We start from the raw sequence: 24776 nt of genomic DNA, 5'->3' as shown, positions 1-24776 counted from the left end.
ATGTTTATTATTCCCAAAGTCCCGTTTACACTCTTAGCATTAAAGCGACACCCTCAAAATCTGTGGTATCGCCGCAAAAATCCAACACAAGTACTGTATCTGTATCTGTATCATGACAACCTTTGTAAAAAGTTCTACTCAAGGCAGTTTGGGCCGTTTCAGCGACAGTCCACTGGTCCCAGAGCTGCGCACTCAGCTCCCGGGCCTCGTTTCTAATGTAGCAATGACAGATCAAGTATAAAAGATTCCAGTTGTTCCACGAAGCATTTCCCCCCTGCCTCAGAGTGTAGGTGTGACGGTCAGTCCAAGGGCTGGGGGTCGGCTATGGGCATGGTGTGCAGAACCTCGTCCAGCAGCTGCAGGGCCCTGTGGAGGTGGATCTCTATCCAGCAGGGAGTCTCTTTAATGCTCTGCCGAGGGTAGTCCGGCCCCCAGCCTTTGACGAAACTCATCCTGAGAATGCAGAGCCGGCGGAGGTCGTCCACGCCGATCCCGGCCGCCGCGGACAGGCCTGAAGCAACACGGTCAGATTAACGTTACTTATTTGGAAGTGGAACAGTTTAGGAATGGAATCCACAAATGGAAAATCAATATGTGTTTTGTTAGGGATTCGATGCAACAAAACTGAAATTTCAATGGTCACAGTTAGGAAAATGTGTGGCATTACCCAAATCTAAAAGCAAAAAAGTGGCAAAAGAGCGACAAAACATGCCAAAAAAGCAACAATAATACAACAAAAACACATGACTAAAGAGTGATGGAAAAGCAAAACAAAAACAAGCAAAAAAAAGGACAGAAAAAGATTAGAAAAAGTAGTGTTGGGCGAGTGAAGCCTTGTGACACTTTGAGACTTTCCTGCAGAAAAGTGTCATACGCTTCGAAGTCTCTGAGCCGTTTCATTCTGTTTGAACACTGACCTCTTGTGGACAAACTTTATTATCGCGACTTCTCATAAACACGACTCAAGCACCAATACAATCATGTGGTTTCAAACCGACGTGTGGCAGTTTTATTATTTGCAGCCTGATATTGATGTTTGATCAAATCAATCATAGGCCGATAAATAAGAGTCATTTTCTTTGTAACGTGGGTCTGTGGGCGGAGCTCCAGTGGGCGGGGCCTCAGTCACCTGTGGCTCTGCTGCTCAAAGGCAGGACATCAATGTGCAATCTTTATATTTCACTCAGTCAGAGATAATTTTGCCACTATTTGCTGTAGATGGCGCTCCGCCTAATCAGCTCCACGCCTGCTTTAGTATCTGTTCAAAAGCAGGACTTTGTAAAGAACAAGAAAATACAAAATGTATTCTGGCCCACAGCCATAGACTGTATATATAAATGGACAACTTCTCCTCACTCCCTTTACCCTAATGACCACGCTCGAGGGGGAAATCATGGCGGATTTACAGACTCCCCATCCCCAGCTTTGACGAAGCATGTTCCTAAAAAGGACATGAGTGCGGGATCTTCAGTGTAGACTCGGCTCTTGTGTGACGTGTAGCTCGCGCAGCTCCAATGCTAACAGTCCGACCCTCATAAGTATGAGATTTCAAAAATTCTTCTTACTTACCTTAATTGTAACTAACCCAGCGTCATCTCAGGAGGAATATCTAGCTCTAGATTGTTCCAAAACTGGGACCAGGCTTTAAAGTTGTTTTTAACGTGTCTAAAGTCCAATGCTTTTCAATGGGGGGCCAGTGGCGATATGGAGGTACTACAGCAATGGCGGCCTCTAGTGTTGTGGCCAAAAAGCAGAGCAGCCAGCGGCCATTGTTCCACAGCCACTTTCTCCAAATGAATGCGGTAAATGGGTGAAATACAGCACAGTTATTTATCTATCACTAATGATTTACATCACTATATGGACGAGGAAACCTCCGTTGTTTAGCGCCTCGCCGCTAAAGGCAGCTCAGTGAGACGCTCTGAGCCGATGACCCGCTTTAAGACACGAAACACAACGCACAGAATGAAGCAGTTTTCGAGACAGTCACGTGACCAGATGTTACTGAAAGAGGCTCCGACGCATCTGCTTCAGGTAGAGCGATACAAGCTCCGGAGCACTGAGTTATTGGCCATTGCTATAAAAAAAAGCGATTCAAGCACAACAAAAACACTTCCAAAATGTGCTGGAAAAAAAACAATAACACGACAAATAAGCAACAAAAAAATCAATAGGAAATTAGCAAAGCACTTAGAACTAAAACACGGCTAAATATTAAACTTTTCCCACATTTTTAAATTGTGGTATTATTATACTTTTTGAAGGTTTGGTAATAATCTCAAACACACTATATTGACCAAAACAGTTCATACAAATTCTCCCTGAGCTACTCCTCCTTATACATAAAAAAGACTTAAAAAGGCACATGACATGATTGTATGCTGAAGCGTCGTACTTATGGCGGGAGCGATCCCTCCCACGGAGCCGGGCCCGGGGATGTTTCCGGCCACCGCGGCGGCCTGGGCTGTGGCCGCGGCCTGGGCTGTGGCCGCCTGCTGCTGCATCTGTCTGTGGCACTGGCGCAGGTCGAACACCTGCAGGGGAGGACGAGGCGGGTTAATGCCACGGCGTAAAAGCTGCAACAAATGTAAACACTGAAAGAGTTGAATAAATAAATAAGAAAGTGTATTGACTTTTAAGCTTGGTTATGTACTTTTTTAATGTCACTTCTGAATTAAATAAATAAATAAAAATGGATTGCAGCATCATCATCCCCTTAAATCGCAATGTTTGGCGTCATTACCTGAAAAACTTAATTGTGTTAAATATGTATAATTTAAGCCAAAACATACACATTAGACTAATACTCCAGCTAAATACTCCAATTTCCTGGCTCTTCCTAAATCTGATTTGAAGCGCTGACTGGTTTCCCTGAGGCACCATTTGAAAGATGGGTCAAAAGGACTTTCCCCATAGGAGCAATAACGTCTGACTTCTCCAAGAAGTCTATGATTAACATCTTAATATAGTCCAGGATGACATTGAGAACATTAAACAGACTACACAGAGTTTAGAAAGGTTAAAACTAAGTATTTTCATCCCCCTACATGTTCCAGCAATGTCTAAAAAAGCTGTTACTTCTCTGAAGTGCCGTCATGCACGAGCTTAACATAGAAGCTGCAGTTACACGTATGACCTGAGGTGGCAGTAGTGAACATAACATGACCAACTTGCATCTAGTCTCTTTAATGTTCCGGTTAGAACAGTGCAGTCAGTGCTTTTATTTCCTGAAACCCTAGAAACACCTCATACACTTCCTGAAGCGTGCTTTATAAAAAAAGATTAAAGACCCAACAGCTCCCTGTAGATCAGGATTGGGCAATTTATTTTCATAAGGGGCCACATGAGGAGCCTGATTTGAGTCGGAGCCGCACTAACAATAACTCAAACTTATTCTGCCCAACTTTGTATATTTAGAATAGCTGATAGCCACCGTTAATTAGTAGGACGTTTATCTTCTGTAAAAATGTAGCCATGCACTGAAAACACATCTGCGCTTCCTTCAAACGGTGTTTGTTGGAAATAAAGTGATGCACTAGCAGGGGTCTCCAAGTACATTTCCCTGGCGATATATTTTGGATATCGGGAGTGTATCGCCGGGGTCGATAAAGAAAACCACGAAAATAAAAAAGTGTTTTGATTGGGAAAAAACTATTGAGGAGCAGGGGAAGACTGTCCATTTCCCACTTGACTACAATGTGTTGTTTATATCCTGATCTTTATTATGTCAGTGCCTCTGCTAGACACCTGTGGAATTCTTTCCTTTTATTTTTATTTAAGCTGCCCCCTAGTGGCTGCAGTGAGCATTCAGGTAATTTCTTTAAAAAAAAAATCATAACTCCGCACAGGAATGGGCTAGAGACTTACTTTTTTTTAGACACTGATGAAATTATGCCCTAAGTCGTGGGCCGGACTGAATCATCTCGCGGGCCGGATGTGGCCCGTGGGCCGTATTTTGCCCAGGTCTGCTGTAGATATTTGGATTATTAAACAAACGACATGGACATTTCATGAGGATTTCAGCTGCATCAGAGCAGGAAGGTCAGATGTTTCTTTTGTAAACTTCTGTCATAATGAAACTGATTGTGTGAACCACAAACAGCTGCTGCTTCTGCTGCATCACACATCCCTGCACGTATTAGTGTGGACATAGTGCGGGGGCAGGTGAGGGGTGAGTTGGGGGCAGGTGAGGGGAGGGAGAAGTGGAGCTTGTCTCTACTTCTGCGGGACAAAGTTAGTTTGCCGTTTCGAAGTTGGCGCATCTAGACATGCAATGTGGAAATGCAACACATTTACTTTTAGTACAAAAATACGGAGAAAGAACTAAAACACAAGTTTCAACGTTTTACTGTTAACTTCACTTTTCACTTTGTAACTGTCCACTACTAAATATTAAAGTTTGTCAAGACTAATATTTATGCAAGAGGGCACTTTGTGAAGGTAGAAATAGCCCTGGTTAAGGCTGTGCAATTAATCGAAATTTGATTACAAGTTTGATTATAACACTAAACGATTACAAAATTAGCAAAATCTAAAAAAAATATATATATTTTTTTTTTCTATTTTCTATTTTTTTTGCAAAGCAGACTTGCATTATTTCATGGTGCTGGGATTATTTCCCCTTCGCATTTCACGTGCCATGGCTCATGCTTTTGCCCGACATGAAAACAAACGGCGCTGTGTGATGATGTCATCAGGCCGCGCTGCTCAGTTTACTTGCGCAGGTGTGAGGACTGGCCAGCAGGGGGCAGGTGTGAAACAGAGACCGCTCCTTAATCGAGGCAAACTTGAAATCATTTGTACTTTCATGACTGTTCAGAAAACAGAAAATATTCAACATAGTTTTTTTTATTAATAAATATATAAATAAAATAAAGACTTTTTTTTTTTAAAGGCAACAACTAATCGTTTGAATAATCGTGATTTCAAAAATGACAAAAAATAATTGTGATTACTATTTTTTTCAATAATCGAGCAGCCCTAGCCCTGGTATTCACTTTCTCACAGCACAGTGACGTCGCTGTAAAAACAGTGGGAATGAGTGGCCGCAGCAGACGGACCTTAATGTAAGCGCTGGGGTAGATCTTATGCACGGCGTCTCCAGGGGCGCGGCCGGCCTCTCTGTCCAGGTAGTAGCTCTGCACGAACACGGCGTGGTCGCTGAGGCAGCGCACCCACACGTCCCCCTCGCCCTTACACTCCAGCTGCACGCCTTTACCGATGTGGAGCCTGGAAGAGAAAGATCAACGTTTCCAAACCGCTACAGTAGACTTTGCTGATGTTTTTCTCACTGACCTGGCTCTCTCTATGGCCTCGGTGCGGTGGACATTACTGAGCTGGCCCAGACAGAAGCGGTCTCCACCTGACGGGTCCACGTAGCCGTCCACCGTCACCACATGGCAGGAGGCGGGCACTTTGAACGTCTCTCCGACCTGCACATCCATCTCAAAATAGGCAATAGAGCACCAGTAGTCAGGAGCTGAAGAGGAGGAAATGAGGCCAAGTTACAAGGGAGACTAAAGTTGGACATACACTGTGCAACAGAGGGGGGAAACATCTGGGCACGTTTGCCGATGGGGGAACCAGCTACTTTTATTCGATGGTGGTACAAACTAAATCTCTCATCTTTTCTCTTTCTGGGGATAAAATATTCTAAGGCAGTACCAGAACCACAGGGACATGGCCGGTCTCGCTCACCAACGCATTAGTGAAAAAAATTGAGGAGCTTGTATTGCGATTCTCTGTCAAGGGTCATTATTGGGGTAACAGCTCCAGCTGGTGGCCGTGTATCATGCCCTTTGTGACCCCTTCAACTGGCCTTAAAGGGATATTTCAGGATTTTTGACATAGGGCCTCATTTCCTAGTTATCCAGAGTGTTGCTGATTTCTGGAGATTTTTTTTGTAATTCAAGCAGTTCTTAAGAAGAGTTTCGTGGTGCTAGGCTAGAGCAAGGCTAGCACATTTCTATGGTATCAGCTAGCCTGCATTAAAAACGCTCCACAGTGCACCTGAAGCAAATCACTTATAACACCAGACTAACGATATAAATGTCTGTGTCCATAGAATAATTTTAACCATTTCGCATTTAAAAGAACTTATATTTGAGCAGCATCAGCTTCGTGGTTGTATAAGCTACGCAGCGGTGGAGTGATCTGCTAGAAAATAGTCCCTCAAAATGCGATCATTCATGTGATGCAAGGTCAGTTATATTCCAAAACCTATTCTATCGACACAGACGGTGTTATGGTTAGTCTGGTGTTATAAGTGATTTGCCTCAAGTGCACTGTGGAGCGGGTCAGACTGTTTCTAATGCAGGCTAGCTGATACCATAGAAATGCACTAGCCTAGCACAAGCCTAGCGCCACGAAACTCTTCAAACATGAGAACTGCAAAAAAAAATATCTCCAGAAATCAGCAACACTCTGGATAACTAGGAAATGAGGCCCTATGTCAAAAATCCTGAAATATCCCTTCAACTTTAGCAGTAGCTGCGCATAGATAAGCTAGTTCTCCACGTGTGAGATTCAAAGTTTATTCCTTTTCCAGCACAGTGTGTGCCCAGCTTCAGCTCTTCAGACGTGACGTGTGTTTGAGGTTGAACATGCCGGTACCTGGATGACTGGAGATGGGAGGCTGAAAGGCGAGCTCGTTGTGCACCGGCCCTGTGAATACATCAAAGTGTGTTAAGAACGTTTATTCACATGAAAAAATACTGCAGAATGAGTTGGAAAGTGTTCATGATTATGTTTTACTCTGTACTTCAAACAGATGCGAACTATTAGGATATTTAGCACAGAACAATATTTCCACGTTTAATAGAAGGCAACAAGAAGTAGAGCGTAGTAAAATAAACATAAACATTCTTTTGTACAGCAGTGTCTCACAGTAATGTCCCGGATGTGGCATTGGAGGATGGTGCTGCAGGTGCCCATTTGTGTGATGTGGCATAGTCGGAGTGAAACTGGAGTTTCTTGGCCATGAAGAACCAGCACCTATCGGCACAACAACTGGTCAGACAAAAAGAAACGTAAACGTTGTGCTGCATTACGAAGTATTTGCTGTTGAAAATACTTGTAGTATTCAAAGAAGAAAGTATCAATCCAATTATATACATAATAATAACTGGCTTAAAAAACAAACAAAACTAAATTCCCCATCTGTACGGTACCATGATCGTTCAAACTTTCTTTCTTATTGTGTCTCAGTACAGATGCTCAAAAACTCTACAAAAAAAGAACAAACAAACATTTAATGCCAGTTTTTATCCAATTTAGTTCTGTTTAATAGCAATTCAAGTTGGTCATTTTTATACTCACTACTGCCACCTCAGGTCTTATGCGTAACTGCAGGTTCTATATCAAAGGTATATTTCAGGATTTTTGACATAGGTCCTCATTTCCTAGTTATCCAGAGTGTTGCTGATTTCTGGAGATATTTTTTTTGTAATTCATGCAGTTCTTATATTTGAAGAGTTTCGTGGCGCTAGGCTAGTGCAAGGCTAGCGCATTTCTATGGTATCAGCTAGCCTGCATTAAAACCAGTCTGACCCGCTCCACAGTGCACCTGAGGCAAATCACTTATAATACCAGACTAACCATATAAATGTCTGTGTCCATAGAATAATGTTGTATGTACCATTTTGCATCTAAAATAACTTATTTGAGCAGCATCAGCTTCGTGGTTGTATAAGCTACGCGGCGGAGTGATCTGTGAGAAAATAGTCCCTCAAAATGCGGTAATTCATGTGATACAAGGTCAGTTATATTCCAAAAATTACTCTATGGACACAGACATTTATATGGTTAGTCTGGTGTTATAAGTGATTTGCCTCAGGTGCTCTGTGGAGCGGGTCAGACTGTTTTTAATGCAGGCTAGCTGATACCATAGACATGCGCTAGCCTTGCACTAGCCTAGCACCACGAAACTCTTCAAATATAAGAACTGCATGAATTCCAAAAAAAAAATATCTCCAGAAATCAGCAACACTCTGGATAACTAGGAAATGAGGCCCTATGTCAAAAATTCTGAAATATCCCTTTAAGCTCGTGCATGACGGCACTTCTGATCGCTTCTGACGTGAAGTAACACCTTTCTGAGTGACAGTGCAGGATTTTAGAGGCCGTTATGGTGAACAGGTCTAAGCTCATTCTACACTTTAGGACATGGATGGAACATTTAGGGGAAAATGCTTCATTTTAGTTAATGCTTTCTTATGGCTAGGGGTCACGATAATTACTATATCGACTAATCGTTCAGTAAATCACAGATAAACTATATAATTTTGGGCTCGATATTTATCGTCTGTTCATTTATCAGCATTTCCCCTCCTATTCTTTCTTTGTAAAACTTGAGATTCATTATATTTCATGTTGATTGCAGCTTGTGAGGTATTTCAGGATATGATCATGCACTTTTAGAACTACGGTTTACTGTCATTTTTATGCCTGATTGTTGACAGCATCTAGTATCGTTAGAGTCAACAATATCGTTTATCGCGTTACTTTCCTGCCTCAATATATCGAACATCAAATTTGTTATCGTGACAGGCTGACTAATGCCCAAGGAAAAAACTGATTCTTGTGCAACAACGGGTCTTGTTTGGCGTAGAACTCTGACGCCCTCTACTGGCAGCAGGAGGGAGTGAAGAGTTTTACATTGACAAATAAACCACATAAAATAAATTGCTACATTGTTTGACACCTTCATCCATCCTATGATCCTGAATAATGAATAAAAACGGACTTTTCATGATTGTAGAATGAGATGAATGAGCGTTTTTGTTTTTTTTACCTGCTGATACGGCAGCCATGGCAGGGAACGCTGGAGCGGCCGCAGACGTGGAGGCCTCGGCGGATGGGAGCCGGTTGGGGCTGGAGAAGGGCTCGGCCGGGGGCGGGCAGGAGGCGGAGGGCGGGTGCTGGATGGTCTGCATACTGTGGCCGCTGTCGATGGACGAGAGACCCGGCGGCCCGTCGAAATCATACTCGTCTTTCACAATGCGCATGGAGCTGGGACCAGAGCCCACGCCGTGTCCGATAGTCAGCGAGGAAAGGTCTAGGAGGGAACGCAATAAGAGCGGTCAGTTTACTTTCTATGAAATACCGAAGGGAGCTGTAATGGACGAAGGGCAGGGGTCAATAACACTCTATATCATACTGCAATACTATTCTGAAACAGAAGAGAACAGAAAATCTACTCTCGTCGAACCTGATTAGGGCCGGGACATATTTATTCATATTATGAGATTTGGAAAAACGCAAAAACATGTGGGTAATAGTTTAATTATGACGACTGGTTATTTTTTGAGTGAGTCGGTGCTAATTTGGTCGACTAAAATGTTTCATCATAGTTTTTGTCAAAGTAAAAGGTTTGCAGACAAAAATGAGACGAAAACTAAATCAAAACATGACTCTAATCTCCAGATATTTTTGTCAACTGATAAAAACGAAATGAAAATGAAGCCTAACGCAAACCGAATGCTGGATGCTGGACCCCGCGCCACGATTCAGATCTGTTGAATCCAGACACGGCCTTTCAACCTCCTGCAGAGGCACAGAGGCGGGTCTGGCCTGTGACAGACACGGAGACCGCAGTAAACTTTGTGCGTTTTGTCTTTGTGTGGATATAGCCTTATCTTTTAAGAAACTTTCTTTGTAAGCCTGAAGCAGCTCAGTAAATGTGTGCGTCCACATGGGTCGACTCAGGTCTATGAAAACGGCGCAATTCATCCTCCAGGCCTGTGTGAGGCGCTGTGACGTTAACACAGATAATAGAACAAGATGTAGAGGCGCATGTGCAGTGACCTTATGTGGAAACAGTGAAAATGAAACTGATTCAAGGATTTATGATCTACAGAAGAGACGAGGAGGAGAGTTTATTCTTCAGATGAAAAACCTGTCAGTGACTTTTACTGTCAGTCCGAAAACACAGACTGACTCGTGTTTTTCTACTTGTCACCTGTGGCTTGTGGACTGCAGTGGAGCAAAGAGGAGCGGAGTCAAACCATCATAGATCCATGAGGAAAACTCATTATAAGGTCAGTAGATTATGGATCACAGACACTCTGGAGCTGTGATGTCATCGTTTTAGTAAAAGAACAACGGAGCCAGGTAAACGGCAGAACCTGCATGTTAGGTCTAAACAACAGTGTAAATGGTAAATCTTTATGAAAACAATAGTATTTTGTCATTACCGAACTCACCTATCCCCGGAGACACCACCCTCTCGTAGTGGTACGGGTTGACGCACACATTGTCACACTTCAGGTCGAAGGCGAACTGACAGTATTTGACGTGTTTCAGCTCATTCTTATGCAGGTCCGGCCACCGCCACAGCCGCGCGTAGATGACGTGAGGGAAACCTTTCCGCCCGGCCACCTGAAACAAATCAACAAAAAAACTTCATGATATAAACACCAGGGCTGCACAATATATCAGCAAATGATCGAACTATGAGCTGATGAATTATGAAATATTACTCCCATTATAGCCTTGTTTAGGCCTGAGATCCATTTTAACCACTTAACCCCCACCTGAACCAAGTACATCATCTCCAGTTTGGCTTTAAATCTAAATAGTGACAAAAACGAGACGTAAACAAACATGACAACAAGAAATACAGCGGAAAAGTGATGACTCAAGGAAGAGAAATATTCTTAGCTTTCAAATCAGGCGTTACACTGGCCTCTCGGCTGTAAGCTTTCCAGTGAAGAAGGTTTTAGATTTGGGATTTTTAAGATGGGGATTAGGGCTGGGCGATATGGCCAAAAAATTAAATCTTGATTTTTTTTACTCGATTTTAATCGATTCTATTTGAAATGAACTTTAAAAAGTCTCCTGATCTTTCAAAAAACTGCTCAGAGTCCTGCTCATTAATATTTCATAATGTAGCTACAATTAGGCCCATTAAGAAAACATAATAAAAATGTTATTTCTGTTCCGTCTCAAAAGTAAAACCTCTTAAAAGGGGCTAGACGCAAGTTAGCCATTTTTATACTCACTACTGCCACATCAGGTCTTACGTGTAACTGCACCTTCTATATTAAGCTCGCGCATGACGGCAATTCGGACCCGAAGTTACACCGTTTTTAGTGACAGTGCAGGATTTTAGAGGCAGTTGTGGTGAACAGGTCTGAGGTCTTTCTACACATTAGGACATGCCTGGAAAATGTAGGGGGAGTAAAATACTTAGTTTTAACATTTTTAAACTCTGTAGAGTCTCTTTAAGATAACGTAATAAAATGGTTATTTCTGTATTAGATATTCCTTGTCTGCTCTCAAAAGTAAAACCTCTTAATAAGCCATGGAGTTTGAAGTGTTTTACTTTTATCATCTTCATGCCTCTGCTGTGATTGACAACCGTCTCCATGGAGACTCGAGGGAAAAGGGCGGAGTTAAATGGTCCACTCAGAGCAGAGTGAGAGAAAGGCACAGGAGCAGACCGGAGGAAAGTGGGAAAGAAAACTCCAGCGCCTCCTCTGAAAACACAACACGCGGCCTTTGTGAAGCAAAACAAGGATGAAAACAAACAAAAAAGTGGCTAAAATGTGACAAAAAACTATGAAAGTGCACCAAAAATGTGACAAAAACTCAAAATGAGATGAAATGGAAAGTGAAAAAAAGTGATGACGACAACATAGCTATAACCCAAGGATAAAAGGTCCATTTAGATCAGCTTTGTAGGTTTCAAATGAGGCGTTACACTGGCTTATGGTAAGCTCCAGCTTTACCCAAAGCTTTTAGATTTGGGTAAAGTTGAACTGAAGAAAATACACACATTAAAGGCGGGTGGTAATAGGTTATACTGTTTTGAAATGTGTAAATGGTACTGTCCTGCTTTGGGTTGTGGCACCTACCACAAAAAAGTGACGTCAACATGGCAACAACATGAGGAATAATCTTTTTTGTTTTTATGGTCTTAGCTTTCAAATCAGGCGTTACACTGGCTTATGGGCTCCAGTCAAGAAGGTTTTAGATTTGGGATTTTTAAGGTGGGGACAATTTGCTGAAAAAAACAAAACAATTAATTATGCTCTTTGTTTGAATGAAATGACCACAATCTTCAAGACATTTATCAAATATCGCATTTTTTCCTCCTAAACTGGATGAAAACGTACCTGGAGCCTCCCGTCCAGAGTCCTCTGAATGGTGACGCACTTGCTGGGATGGGCCCCGTTGGTGGTAATGGCGGTGATCAGAGAATCCAGCTCATCCTTTTTCTCCTTCAGCTTTTTCACCAGGCTCTCGATGGCTCTTTTGGCAAAGGTCTCGCTCTCCCCTCCCTGTCGGTGGCACATCAGGCTGTGCACGATGCTGAGGCAGGCGTCGTTGCTGGTGGGCGTCCCGGGGATGGACATCGTGGCTGTGTTAGGGGACTGCTCTGCTGATCAGCACTAGACGTCCCAGATGACCCCCCGTTGACTTAAGAAGTATCCAGACTGGAGTGGGACATGCCTTTACAGATTCATCTCCATCATAATATCTGAAAATAAAAGAGACCAGGGTTGTTGTAATCTGAGAAATATTCCAAAAAAAAGAAATGACATTATCTTTTCCTCAGTTCAGCTTCACCCAAATCTAAAAGCTTCTTGACTGGAGAGTTTACAGCCTATTGCTGGGTTTCAAGTGACATCACAGCGTTCTAAAGGCCTATACTATTATATAGGAGGTAATTTTTGAGGTTTTTGAGGAAATGTTTGGTCTTGTACAGAGAGATCACGGACCCAGTGATTCACATTAATGACATTTTAGTCATTCATAAATGTTCTTTTTAGATACGACTCGTGAAAGTGTAGAACCTAGAACCTGAAGTAATGTTGCCTTGTTGGTGTTATGGCAGCTGGACGGTACAAAAGACAATTTCACTGCATGTTATGTATGTATGTATGTATGTATGTATGTATGTATGTATGTATGTATGTATGTATGTATGTATGTATGTATGTATGTATGTATGTATGTATGTATGTATATGTATTTGTGTGTGCTAATAAACTAAACTAAACTAAAGTTAACTAAGCTCTTTCCTCATTTTTGGTGTCATGTTTTGTCCTTTTTGTCACGTTTTTTGTCACATTTTTGTCAGGTTTTTGTCCAGCTTTTGTCCCGTTTTAGTCACGATTTTGTCAGGTCCTTTTGTCAGGTTTTTGCCCTGTTTTGGCCCAGTTTTAGTCCTGTTTTAGTCACATTTTTGTCCAGTTTTTGCCCAGTTTTTGTCACATTTTTGTTGCTTTTTGGTCACACAAAATATGTGATGAAAACGCAACAAAAACAACAAACAACAAAAACAAGGAAGAAGCTTTTTTCATCCATCCATCCATCCATTTTCTTCATAATTTTTTTCTTTTTAGATACGACATGTGAAAGTGTAGAACCTAGAACCTGAAAACAACCGGAGTAACGCCTCATTACTTTTACAGCTGCACCACTGAGAGAGGGGGGGGGGAAGTCCGCTCGGCAGAGAGGATTCTGAAGATCAGTCTTCCTAAACTGGACGACATTTACACTCAGATGCCGACGCAGGGCCGAGAAGATCGTGAGGGACACCAGGCAGCCACCCTGATAATAACCTGTTCTCCCTGCTCCTAGTAATATTGTCTTGTCTATGTTGTTGTTGTTGTTGTTGTAGCAGCTGGATGGTACAGAGGAAAAGTTATACTGTATGTATGTGTGTGATAATAAACTAAAGTAAACTAAACTAAGCTCTTCCCTCATTTTTGGTGTCACGTTTTTTGACGCATTTTTATCCGTGTTTTTGTCACATTCTTATACGTTTTTTTGTCCACTTTTTGCCCTGCTTTTACCCTGTTTTTGTCCTGTTTTAGTCACGTTTTTTGTCCAGTTTTTGCCCAGTTTCTGCCCAGTTTTTGTCACATTTTTGTCGCTTTTTGATCACAGAAATATGAACAAAAATGGCTAAAAACTTGATAACAAAAACAAGGAAGAAGCTTAGATGAGATTTGTGGGCCTTAGCTTTCAAATGAGGCATTACCCTGGCCTATAGGCTGTGTGCTCTCAGGTCAAGAAGCTTTAAGATTAGGGTAAAGCTGAACTGGAGAACATGTGCTACTAACTGTTACTTTAACACAACATAGAAGTAACATGTACTGTGTGATAAAACGTATCCAAGGAGTATTTGCGCAAGAGGAGGCGATGATGATGATAAAGGCCTATAAAAACGTGCATCCACCTTTAAAATGACCAAAGACGGTGCAATAATAAACAATAACAACCCTATTCTCAGCGAATATGCCCGAAAAGTCAGCTGTCATCAAAGCACATACAGCATTCATACTCACGAACTACAACATTATTGACAGATTTCTTCATCTCTGGAACTGTGAGCTTTGCAGAGCTCCCACTTCAACGCGGGGAAGACTGAATGCATCTATGAGGAAAATAAAATAATGTGTCGTCTCATCTTGTGTGGAGTTTTGGCCCGTTGTTAGCTCACGTAGCTACTAGCGGCGCCGCTCAGACTGGCTCTGCGCGAGTCAAGTCTCCACAGAGGCGCACGTGCGAGCCGGAAGTTGGCCTCGCGGAGACATTTTCTACGTTTTAAACTATTTATTAATTATTATATAAAGGACACCGTACACCGTCTGAATGAATCACATCAATTGTGGTAAAAAAAAAAAAAAAAAAGCTAATGTGACGTCTCAATCAGAATAACATTGCATTTACAGACGATTGTTGTGAATTGACTTTAATAAAAAATAAAATAAAATAAAAACAATTATCATCATTATATTATAAACAATCTGAAATAAACTGCTCCAAAGCAAAAAAATAAAAAAAATAAAAATAAGTTGGTGCCATTTTATTTTGAAAAGCTGGACCGGGGAACAGGTGATCAAAAGTGAGCTTTAGCTACCTGTTTCCAAAACATGAGCAGCTAATGTTGATGTTGATGACTCCTGAGAGGAAACTCTACACTCCAGCTTATGTGTTAGCATCCGTGATTATTTGATACATTCTCCCACTCTGTTCCTAACTGGTTAAACAAACAAACAAAAATCCAAATCTGGCTGTGCTATAAAGCTCACCAAGAGACCGCTGTGACTCGTGAAACTACTTCTTCGCTTTGTAAATAAGAAGCACCTTACCTGCTTTTTAGCGGAGCTGCTGTCTCTGTTTCAAGTTGCTCCGTGATGTCGGGACCATGGCTGTGGCGCACTGCCCCGCGCGCACGATACAGTCTCACTAAACTCTACGGTGTTGTCGTTTTGTCCCGTGCCGAGTCAAGTTCGTGAGCTCACACTGTGGATTATGACTCACGTAGGTCCGACCCACACACTCACCCACCCACTCACCCGCTCACTGCGCCCTTCTGTGGCACGTACGGCGCGCCTGCGTTCAAAACGGCATCTTTTACGCACCATTTACGCACCTTTACGCATCTATTGTCAGGTTGCCGATTAAGCTTACATATTAACCTCTTAACCCCCACCTGAACCGAGCGCATTTTCTCCAGTTTGGCTTTACCAGAATCCCGAGATTCTCGATTGGAGTTTACAGGGTCACACCTCATTTGATGTTGAATAAAGTCAGATTTGAGATTTAAATAGCTTAGACTCTGATCCAAATCCACTATCTGTGTTGAGCTGGTCATTAGGAGCAGGTTTTGTACTGATGGCAACAGTATACAGTAGTCCAAAATGTTACACAGTGTGCCTTTAAAGGAAAAGGCCACTGGTTTTCCATACTGAGATATGTTCTTACCGGAGCTTAGACGAGTTGATGCGTACCTGTCTGGTCTTTGTGTGTGCGCTCAGTCACGCAAAACAACCAAAGGTGATGTTCGCATTCGGCCTCTCCCAATGTATTCCTATAGCTCCAAACGGGGGTGAAGTTAGAAGTGGCCACGCTCTTCCACGGGCACAAAGACCAGACAGGTACACATCAACTCGTCTGAGCTCAGGTAAGAACATATCTCAGTATGGAAAAAACTGTGGCCTGTTCCTTTAAGCTTATTGCCTATTAACAGGTTGTGGTATGGATATTTAACACAAACTTTGTTCACATAAAGCACCTATAACAAAAAATATATCAAAAAGTTGGAGTATAGCGCAGCAAAGCTTTCCTCCATGTACAGGTATCCATCAGTACTTTTATACAGAGGTGGGTAGAGTAGCCAAAATATTGACTCAAGTAAGAGTAATGTTGCTTTGAAATAATTTTACTCAAGTACAGGTAAAAAAGTACTTGGAGAAAATGTTACTTGAGTACTGTGAGTAACTGTTTTAGCGGGGGGGGAAATCAATGATGCCATAAATTGGGTGAAACAAAACATAATATCATGTGGAAATGGGGATATTTTCAAAGAAAATGTGCATAAAAATACAGAAAAAACAAATAATCCTAAAAAACAAGGTGCAAAAGACGATGTACATCTATTTTATCAATCAACATGAGGCATTTTTGAGTTACAGATTTACTCACAATGGAAAAAGTAACTATCATTTTTACTCAAGTAATAGTAGGCTACAGAAAACTACTCGAAGAAGTACAATTTCTTCAAAAGCAAATGTAACGGAGTACAACCCATCTCTGCTTTTAACCTCTTAACCCCCACCTGAACTGAGCATGTTTTCTCCAGTTTGGCTTCACCCAAATCTAAAAGCTTCTTGACAGCGATGAAAATGAGGATGAAAATACAACAAAAAGTGATAAAAACGCAACAAAAGAGCGACAAAAACATGATTAAAAAGCGATGATTAAGCAAAAAAAAAAGATTGACAAACAAGTGACAGAAACGCAACAAAAAAGTGACAAAGAAGCAAAAAAAACGTGCTTAAAAAGTGTCAATAAAGCAAGGGAAAAATGCAATGAAGAAAGCAACAAAAAGACAAAAAAAAAAGAGACGAAATCACGACAAAAAATGTGACCAAAAAAAGTCACTATCAGTATTGTAGGTCTTAGCTTTCAAATGAGGCGTTACTCTGGCCTATAGGCTTTCAGCTTTAGTCGAGAAGCTTTTAGATTTGGGTAAAGCCGAACTGGAGAAAATGTGCTTGGTTCAGGTGTGGGAGAGAGTAAGTATAAAGCTGTATCAGTCCAGTCAACACAACAGTCATGTACAAGATGCCACTACTAATGAGTGACCAGCAGAGGGCAGTGGCCTCCAGTAAATAACAACAGAGGCAGCAGGAGTAAGTTTGACCCGTCCTCACTGTGGGCATTGAGCCTCACCAAAGGCACAGCTCAGTGTAGGATCAATCCAAATCTCAGCGTTCATGTTATCTAGTGGTGTCAATGTAAATGTGTGAACGTGGACATGTCTTGACCAAGAAACAAAATCCTTTTCCTATTATCACGTCTTACCATCAACAGGTGTCTATAGTAATTGTGCAATGTCAGCTGATGATTCTCTCTTCTACCATTGTTCCAGTTGATTGCCATTGTGAGCAGGACCCAGGTATACCCATCCAGCACTTCCAAAGGAGGAAGATGAGGAGACAGTGGGCTAAGGGAAGGATTTCTACTTACACCAGCCAATCAGGTCACCATTTTCTGCATTCACTCTATATTTCACAAAAGTTCTGAATCTACTGAGAGACAGTAAATCTATCAAGTCAAATTGTTCAGTGGATATTGTTCTTGAATTTTTACAATACAGTGCCAATCATTGTTTAACCTCCTAAGAGCTATCCTTGATTTTTTAATTTTCTGTTATTGGAATAAAATTAGTTTTGTCCTTTAGTATATGGTAAAAGCAGACATTCATTAAAAAAACACTGGTTTTAGAGCCTTTTAAACAGTCATAAAATGTCAGGCTATTAGGCATATTTTACAGTAAAGTGACAGTTTTCCTCCCTGAAAGTTGTGAAACCTGGTTTAAACTTTAAACTCTAAATTTTGATGTTGTAAATGCATTAGGAAAGTTTGAGATGAGTTTGGACCAGAAAATAGCAATTTGAAATTTGAGTGACCCTGTTTCTTTGTACAGTCAGGTATAACTCCTTTAACTGAGCACATTTACTCCGCCTCTCGACTGGAGAGCAACAGCGTAATGCCTCATTTGAAAGCTAAGACTTACAAAAGTAAAACCTTACAATCAAAAAAAAAAAAGGCACTTTTTTGTTATGTTTTTGTACATTTTTGTTGCTTTTTCAATGCTTTTTTGTTGCTTTTTTGTCGTGTTTCCCCCAAGTTTTCGTCACTTTTTTGTTGCTTATGGGTGCTTACAGAGGCTCGCTCTCAGTTAGTGCTTTATAGCTAAATAAATAGCCAGGTGCCAACCCCTGTGGCTCCCAAGACGATGATTTCTTTCTTTCTTTATTTATTTATTTATTTTTTACAAAAGTTTATATTACCTGAGTTAGAAACCCCCTACTTTTATTATGGACAATGCTGCTATTTGTATATAATTTGCTATAAACATTCAACATTGTAATATCATCCCTGACCCTCCTTGCCACCCCGTGATTTTTTTTCTAGATCCGCCCCTGCTCTAATGTTGCATTTTGTTGCGTTTTCATCATGTTTTTATGTCACTTTTTGTGTTGTGTTTTCGTCTCTTTTTTGTCATTTTTTTGTCGATTTGTGTTTGGAGTTTTTATCACGTTTTTGTCACTTTTTGTTGTGTTTTAATCCTCATTTTCGTCGCTAATGTGATGCAATTTTTTAAGCTTTTAGATTTGGGTAATGTCAAACTTTGTCGAGGTTTAAGCTACCGTGCCTTTATCAATCGAGGTAAAAAAAAACTCATAACACCCCCCCCCCCCCCAAAAAAAAAGACCCATCTCTCATGTTTACCTCCCCCCTCCTAATCCCCGGCTCCCTCTCATCCACACAGCGACTGACCCGCGGCTGCGCACCGGCCCCGGGGCCAGACGTTGGGCCAGGTTTAAAAGCCTTCCACACATCACAGGAGCAGGCCTTCTATTAAATCTGAAATCTTTCCACTCCAGCGGGACTGAGGAAATTGTCTCCCCCGCGGGAAGTAAACGCAGATGGAAGGCTCGGATGCGAGGAGGGGAGGGGGGGGGGGGGGGTAGACGGGCCAGAATTGATGGACGCGCTGATGACTTTGGAAAGGCCCGGAGATGTGTGTGTGAGAGAGAGAGAGAGAGGGAGGAAGAGAGATGGAGGGAAGGGGGAGGGAGGGAGAGAGGTGTGGAGCGAGCTGTCCATTCGAAGACAAATCATCCACAAACACATGCATGCAAACACACAGCCAGAGTCCCGTGGCAAAGGGGGGAGGAGGGGGAGGAGGAGGGGACTGGTGCATGTTGGGATGTTTGGATACAGATGCAGCCATCCGTGAGGCAGGAGGTAGGTCAGGCTGCACACACACTGGCTGCAGGTCGCGGCGTCTCCTGGTAAACATCTCCTTTAGCGGCGTCTCCCCTTTTCCATGTGAAACCGCAACATATTTGGATTCACTTTCGGCCTGTGTCTTTTGGTTATAGTCGACCAAAATTCCATGTAAACATATGGTCGAGTAAAACTAAAATGCATTCAACTTTACATTCATGTCGTTGTATTCAAATGTGTTTATTGCTAAGTCTAATACTAGGCAGCAGAAACAATACTTTTGATACAATATTTTTAGTTGACAAAACTGGTTAAACAAAAAGAAGATAAAGATGGAACATACCAATTGGGAAAGTTGTGTGTTGAGAACTTGTAGTGTAATGTGAATGTCCAGATATGCATGTAGGAGAAAAAAAAATTACATATATATTTTCGGTTTTCTTTATTACACAAGTCAATTTACCTATAAGTATTGCAGTTCTGTACAGTACAGAGATGTGACATGAACTTCATCAGCTCACACATATAATATGCCTGTCAAAATCCTTATCACTGCTCCAGAGTTTTATAAAAAAGGAATAAATGATCCACAACTGTGGTGTCATTGGTTTAATAGTAGGTGAAACTCTAAAATGTAATTATTATCTGTATGGTCAAGTCAAGCCTCCGTTTTGGAACCCTCTTTTTCTCTCTGTTTTGGGGGGTTTCTGAACACTGTTTACATGCTGTCACTGTCTACTGTTATAGGGGACCCTTTTAAACCAAAACGCCTCTTTAAAATATTTATTAATAAATTACGTAACTCAATGAAATAGATAAAAACAATACCAATACTGTGTTGTCAAGTTTTTCAAAGCACCACACTGAAGTTATGATTCATTCGCGCATATTCAATAGTGGGAAGCTACTATTGAAGCCACAGCTGCCCCAAGGGCAAACTGACAGTGAGGCTGCCAATCTTCACCATAGGCCCCTCCAACCCCCACCAACCACTCACTCATACACTACATTCACCAAGGGCTTCCTCTTGTTCCCAAACGGTTTCCAATCCAGGTCCCGACCGGGCCCTGCCTGCTGAGCCTCCGAGATGTGACGGGACCGGGCAGAGCAAAGGCCCAAAGTCATCCCTATATCTATATCTATATCTATATCTATATCTATATCTATATCTATATCTATATCTATATCTATATTTATATCTATATTTATATCTATGTCTATATATCTATATAAATATCATCACCCCCATCACGTGTACCCCATCACTCTCTCAGTCATGGGCGTCGGACTGGGGGGGTAAAGGGTGCTGAGTACCCAGGGCCCAGTGCAGGGTGGGGCCCCTCAAAAGTGCTGCAAAAAGCGTTCTGTATTGTGCTTTCTAAATTTCCTCATAATTGATACTATAAGAATCAAACACAACAGGGCTGAAATACAATGGTTGCTCGACAGAATTTTGCACAATGATGGATGAATTTTCGGGCCCCTAAAAATAGCAAACAATCAAACAAACAAACATACAAACCATGAACTAAGTATCCATGTGTTTGTTTATGAAGCATTTTTTTTTAGGTCGACCTATTTTTTCACCTGGTTAGGCTATATATAATTATGTTATAATAGAAATTAATTGAACTGCACTGTCAAATTGTCACTGTTATGTGGTTAAAGAACATAAAACATGAGTGGGGGTCCACCAAGATAGTTTGTACCCAGGGCCCAGAATTTGGTGCTACGCCCCTGCTCTCAGACCATAATAACTAGCCTTAACGGAGCCGTTTGGTGTGTGTTTGGGCCAGATTTGACGTCCAAGACAAAAGCCTAGATTTTGGGACTGTCACATTTTTCGGAATGTATTGTCACCCTAGTTCTCTGTGACACAACAAAATCCAGGAAATACCAATCATAGTGCTTCAGTAGCCGAAGAAGAAACAACCAAAGTGAACCAGATTATCGATGCATAAAGCAAACTAATGCTAAAAACGCAAAAAAACAACAACAATGTAGCGTATATGTTTCTCCCAAGTAACCAGACCAGACGCACATGATAAAAGGCAGCCTGTTCCCCGGCCTGCGAGGGGAACACACCAGTTAAACATGACTGGAAAATTTGCAGTAAAATCTGATTTAGCCCCACTAATCCCGCCCATACATTCATATCAGATCAGTCTGCCTCTGTCTCTGGACTCTGTGCCACGTTCACTTCCATCTGTCTCCCATCTCTTCCCCTCTCCTCCAGCCTGCAGCCCTCTCCTGGTCCATCCCCGCAGTGTAGTGTGCTAACAGAATAATTAGTCGTGCTTGATGGCTCTGACAGCTCTAATCCTTCTAAATGGCCACCACATGCCTCCTCTCATGCGCCCGGGGCGAGACACACACACACACTCCCCGCTCCTCGCTCTTCCAGCTCCAAAATGCACAAACACGGCAATAGAGCACTGTCAGGAATTATAGATGTTTCCTTCTCCAGTCAAACCGGGCATAAGGCTGTCAATAAAAAGTGAAATGTGACTAAGCGGAGTGGCGCGGAGTCTGTTTGTGAGCGTTTGTTTGGATGGGAGGAAGAGCGAGGAATGCTGTTTTTGCCAATACGTCTGAGATTTCACGCTGGAAAAGTTGTTTTTCATGGGGGAAATTCCAAAAGGGAGGCACTGGCTGAATGATTTATTCGCTTTAGGAATGGTTAATACATGAAATTGATCATACTTGATGAAAATAAAGCAAAAACAAGAAGCTGGAAGTGACACGCAGTTATTTTTTATTTTGTTTGTGATTTGCAGCGAGTTTTCAGGGACTTTTGAGTGGATGCTGGTTCCTGGCAACTCTGAACTACATGGACATGGTCATGAAAGTCTGGTGAAGGGGTCTGGACTTTGAGCTTTCAGCACACTGAGGAGAAAGTCCCCTCCTGGAACCGCCACCTTATCGTGGTGGAGGGGTTTGAGCATCTGAATGATCCTAGGAGCGCTGTTGTCGGGCCCCTGGTAGGGTCTCCCATGGCAAACAGGTCCTAGGTGACGGGTCAGACAAAGAGCGGTTCAGAAGCTCCTCATGAGAGACCAACAGGCCTGAGAACCATGAGGCCGTCCTTCTGTGGACCCACCACCTGCAGGAGGAGCCATAAGGGGCTGGTGCAATGTGATTTGGGCAGCTCCAACAGCTGCATCCACGACCCGGCAAAGGAAAAGTTGAAGAAAATGGATGGATGGATGAGGAGAAAGTGTGATGGGAGAAAGTAGAGACTTGATCTGTGTACTGTACAGCCAAACGTGTTTGGATACTGAGTCATAGGAGTTTGAACAATGCGGCTCCTCTTCAAGGTTCCCCCGGAGAGTAAATTATCAGGCCAGAGACACCGCGCTGAGGGTCACATCAGATGATGCCACAGGGGACCACGAGAGAGAGAGAAGGGCGACCAGGCAAGGGAACAAGGGAAAAGAAGGTTTCAAGGGAGAGATTATGGGACAGTGAAGAAGGAATAGACCTTTTACCCTTGATAAGAGAAGAACTTATGATGAAGACTGGACATTAGGGCTGCGCGATATGAACGATGTGAAGGTGCATTATGCAACTCTTTATGCGGAAAAAAAGTTGATATTTGTGCGTATTTGACCTTGTTGTGACCCAGCGGCTGTTTGAGTGGTCAGTAAGGCACCTTTACTTTCCATCATGGTGATCTTCTCTCTACAACACTCCAAGAGCACTTAGATACTTACATACTTACATAAACGTGCATCTCTAGGGCCGTGTTTTAACTGTTATCTTCTTGATCAGTGATTACGAGTAAATAAAAATGCCACTGTACATCAGTTGTTTTTCATTTTCATCCTGAGTTACATGATGTAGTTCTGCATAATTCTACTTCGGTATTCAAAATGGCCGTCAAAACAACAAAAGTCACATGACTGAAAAGCATGTATAATTTGTGAAATTCTTTAAAATATTCAAACTAAACAGCTAAGATACATATTAACATCATATTTATTTTAAATGTAAAAAAATGTCAGCCCTTAAGTAGCATAAGAGGGAATCACTTTATTTAATGGGGTCCCGAGTTGTTTTCATGTCAATTTTTGGGGTCCCAGCCAAAAAAGTTTGGGAACCTCACAAATTATATTTAGTCTGGGGACCACCAACCAATTCATTTTCTCGTAGGAGAGGTGTGGTTTACCTTTGTCCATGTTTATTGGGCGCTACAAATATCTATCATATGTGTCTGCACGTAGCCATAGCCATTTTAAAAAAAATCTGTGAACAAACTACAAACTTCCGTTTATCGAATAGTGTTTAATGTAATAGACAATAACAATATCTCTACTCATGAAAATGAAAGACAAGGCATTTTTATGTACTCGTAATCATTGCTCATGAAGATAACAGTTAAAACACGGCCCCAGAGACGCACGTTTATGTGATAAACCAGCAAATGTGGCACAGACATAACAGCTCAGTCTGTCGAGCTACCGCAGGATTTACTAAAGATCTGCTTCACTCTGAAGACTAAATTAACACATCAAAGAGGGAACAGAAAACAGGTTAGCATGCTAACTGGTAGCAATGGCTAATGTGTGCGTCATCGTCTTGCCGTCCCTCCTTGTTCTGTGATTGGTCCCCAATCCATGTGAAGATTTGGGCCATGGTCCGCAGGCTGCTGTGTGCACTTCACAGGGTGTTCCCAAGCTAGCAGAGGATAAGGATAAGTCTCTCAAGTAACCCCTGAAGAGAACAGACAGTGCAGTTGCAGATCCACATGAAAACACAGTGACTGCACTGTAGTTCGTGCTTACATCTGAAGTGTGTGCGCACATTTTGACGACAAAGATCACATTTCTGCAACAAAGTGCGCTTGTGACCCAGCAGTGCAGCGCTTCGTAAATTGAGTCCTCATAAAACAAGTCGGCAGTGTCCAGGGACATGGAGGAAAAAAAACGATAAGCCGACCCAGATATTTGTTTGGCTTTCTGTTGCGTGCACCTTTAGTTTGGACTTTAAAAGCGACTGTTAGCTTTAGTTATAGACTCCTCTTCCTCTTGCCTCTGCCTTGTGTGTGCAGAACCGCTAAGTTTACACACGTGTAAAGTGAGGCCGGTGACCACACACACCGCTCCCGTCTGCTCCCCCGACAGCCTGGGGAGATCAAACAGGCTGCGCGTATGCTTCCAATTAGGCCCAGTCCTCATGTTTCATCATAAAAACTTCAATAACCGTGAGCGCGCGTTACGTCAGGCCGGCCCCGCTGTTTTGGCAAAGATGTGTACACAGCCGGCCGTGGCGCAGTGTGTTGTGGCGGTGCGGTGACATTGTGCGGTCGCGGTTTGGTCAGGGACATTTTTTCCTATAGTGACCCCATCATAAGGCTTTACAAAGAGAGGGGGCCCACCCACAACCAGGAAGTAAGCACACGCCCACGGGTGCTCCAGACCGACACCTGTTTCGCATTTCCAAAGCCCCAGCCGCGGCTCTGGTTGTTTGTGTACGTTTTTGGGGGTTTTGAGCGGCTTGATGACTGTTGATGTGGTGCT

At 42.3% G+C, this 24776-nt stretch overlaps 1 protein-coding gene across 4 annotated transcripts; it reads right to left on the bottom strand.

The window, feature by feature from the left end:
• Positions 1-277: 277 nt before the first annotated feature.
• Positions 278-14504, bottom strand: smad4b (SMAD family member 4b). 4 transcript variants are annotated; one of them, XM_079552587.1, is made up of 10 exons: positions 14298-14504; positions 12117-12481; positions 10194-10377; positions 8792-9055; positions 6886-7008; positions 6613-6663; positions 5296-5479; positions 5061-5229; positions 2396-2534; positions 278-511 (listed from the first exon to the last, which is right to left on the bottom strand). In XM_079552587.1, exons 2-10 carry the CDS (start codon positions 12354-12356, stop codon positions 300-302), a joined length of 1566 nt encoding a protein of 521 aa, XP_079408713.1. In that variant the 5' UTR covers positions 12357-12481; positions 14298-14504; the 3' UTR covers positions 278-299. The 4 variants fall into 4 exon arrangements, with proteins under 4 accessions (XP_079408713.1, XP_079408715.1, XP_079408714.1 ...); XM_079552589.1 differs by having other exon boundaries at positions 6886-6993; XM_079552588.1 differs by having other exon boundaries at positions 10203-10377; positions 14298-14503.
• Positions 14505-24776: the final 10272 nt, after the last annotated feature.

This window comes from Gobius niger (assembly GCF_951799975.1).
Source record: "Gobius niger genome assembly, chromosome: 1".
NCBI classification, from domain to species: domain Eukaryota; kingdom Metazoa; phylum Chordata; class Actinopteri; order Gobiiformes; family Gobiidae; genus Gobius; species Gobius niger.
Note: the sequence above shows the minus strand (reverse complement) of the source record. Positions and strands in the feature narration are given on the sequence as shown.

What these genes read in the sequence shown, in the direction of transcription:
- smad4b (XM_079552587.1), bottom strand. Translation starts at nt 12,356, where the DNA reads ATGTCCATCCCCGGGACGCCCACCAGCAACGACGCCTGCCTCAGCATC. An exon ending in TCCCATCTCCAGTCATCCAG is followed by an intron (nt 5,480 to 6,612) that starts GTACCGGCATGT and finishes CCTCCTCTTCAG; the next exon opens with CTCCTGACTACTGGTGCTCT. An exon ending in GAGGCCATAGAGAGAGCCAG is followed by an intron (nt 5,230 to 5,295) that starts GTCAGTGAGAAA and finishes TTTCTCTTCCAG; the next exon opens with GCTCCACATCGGTAAAGGCG.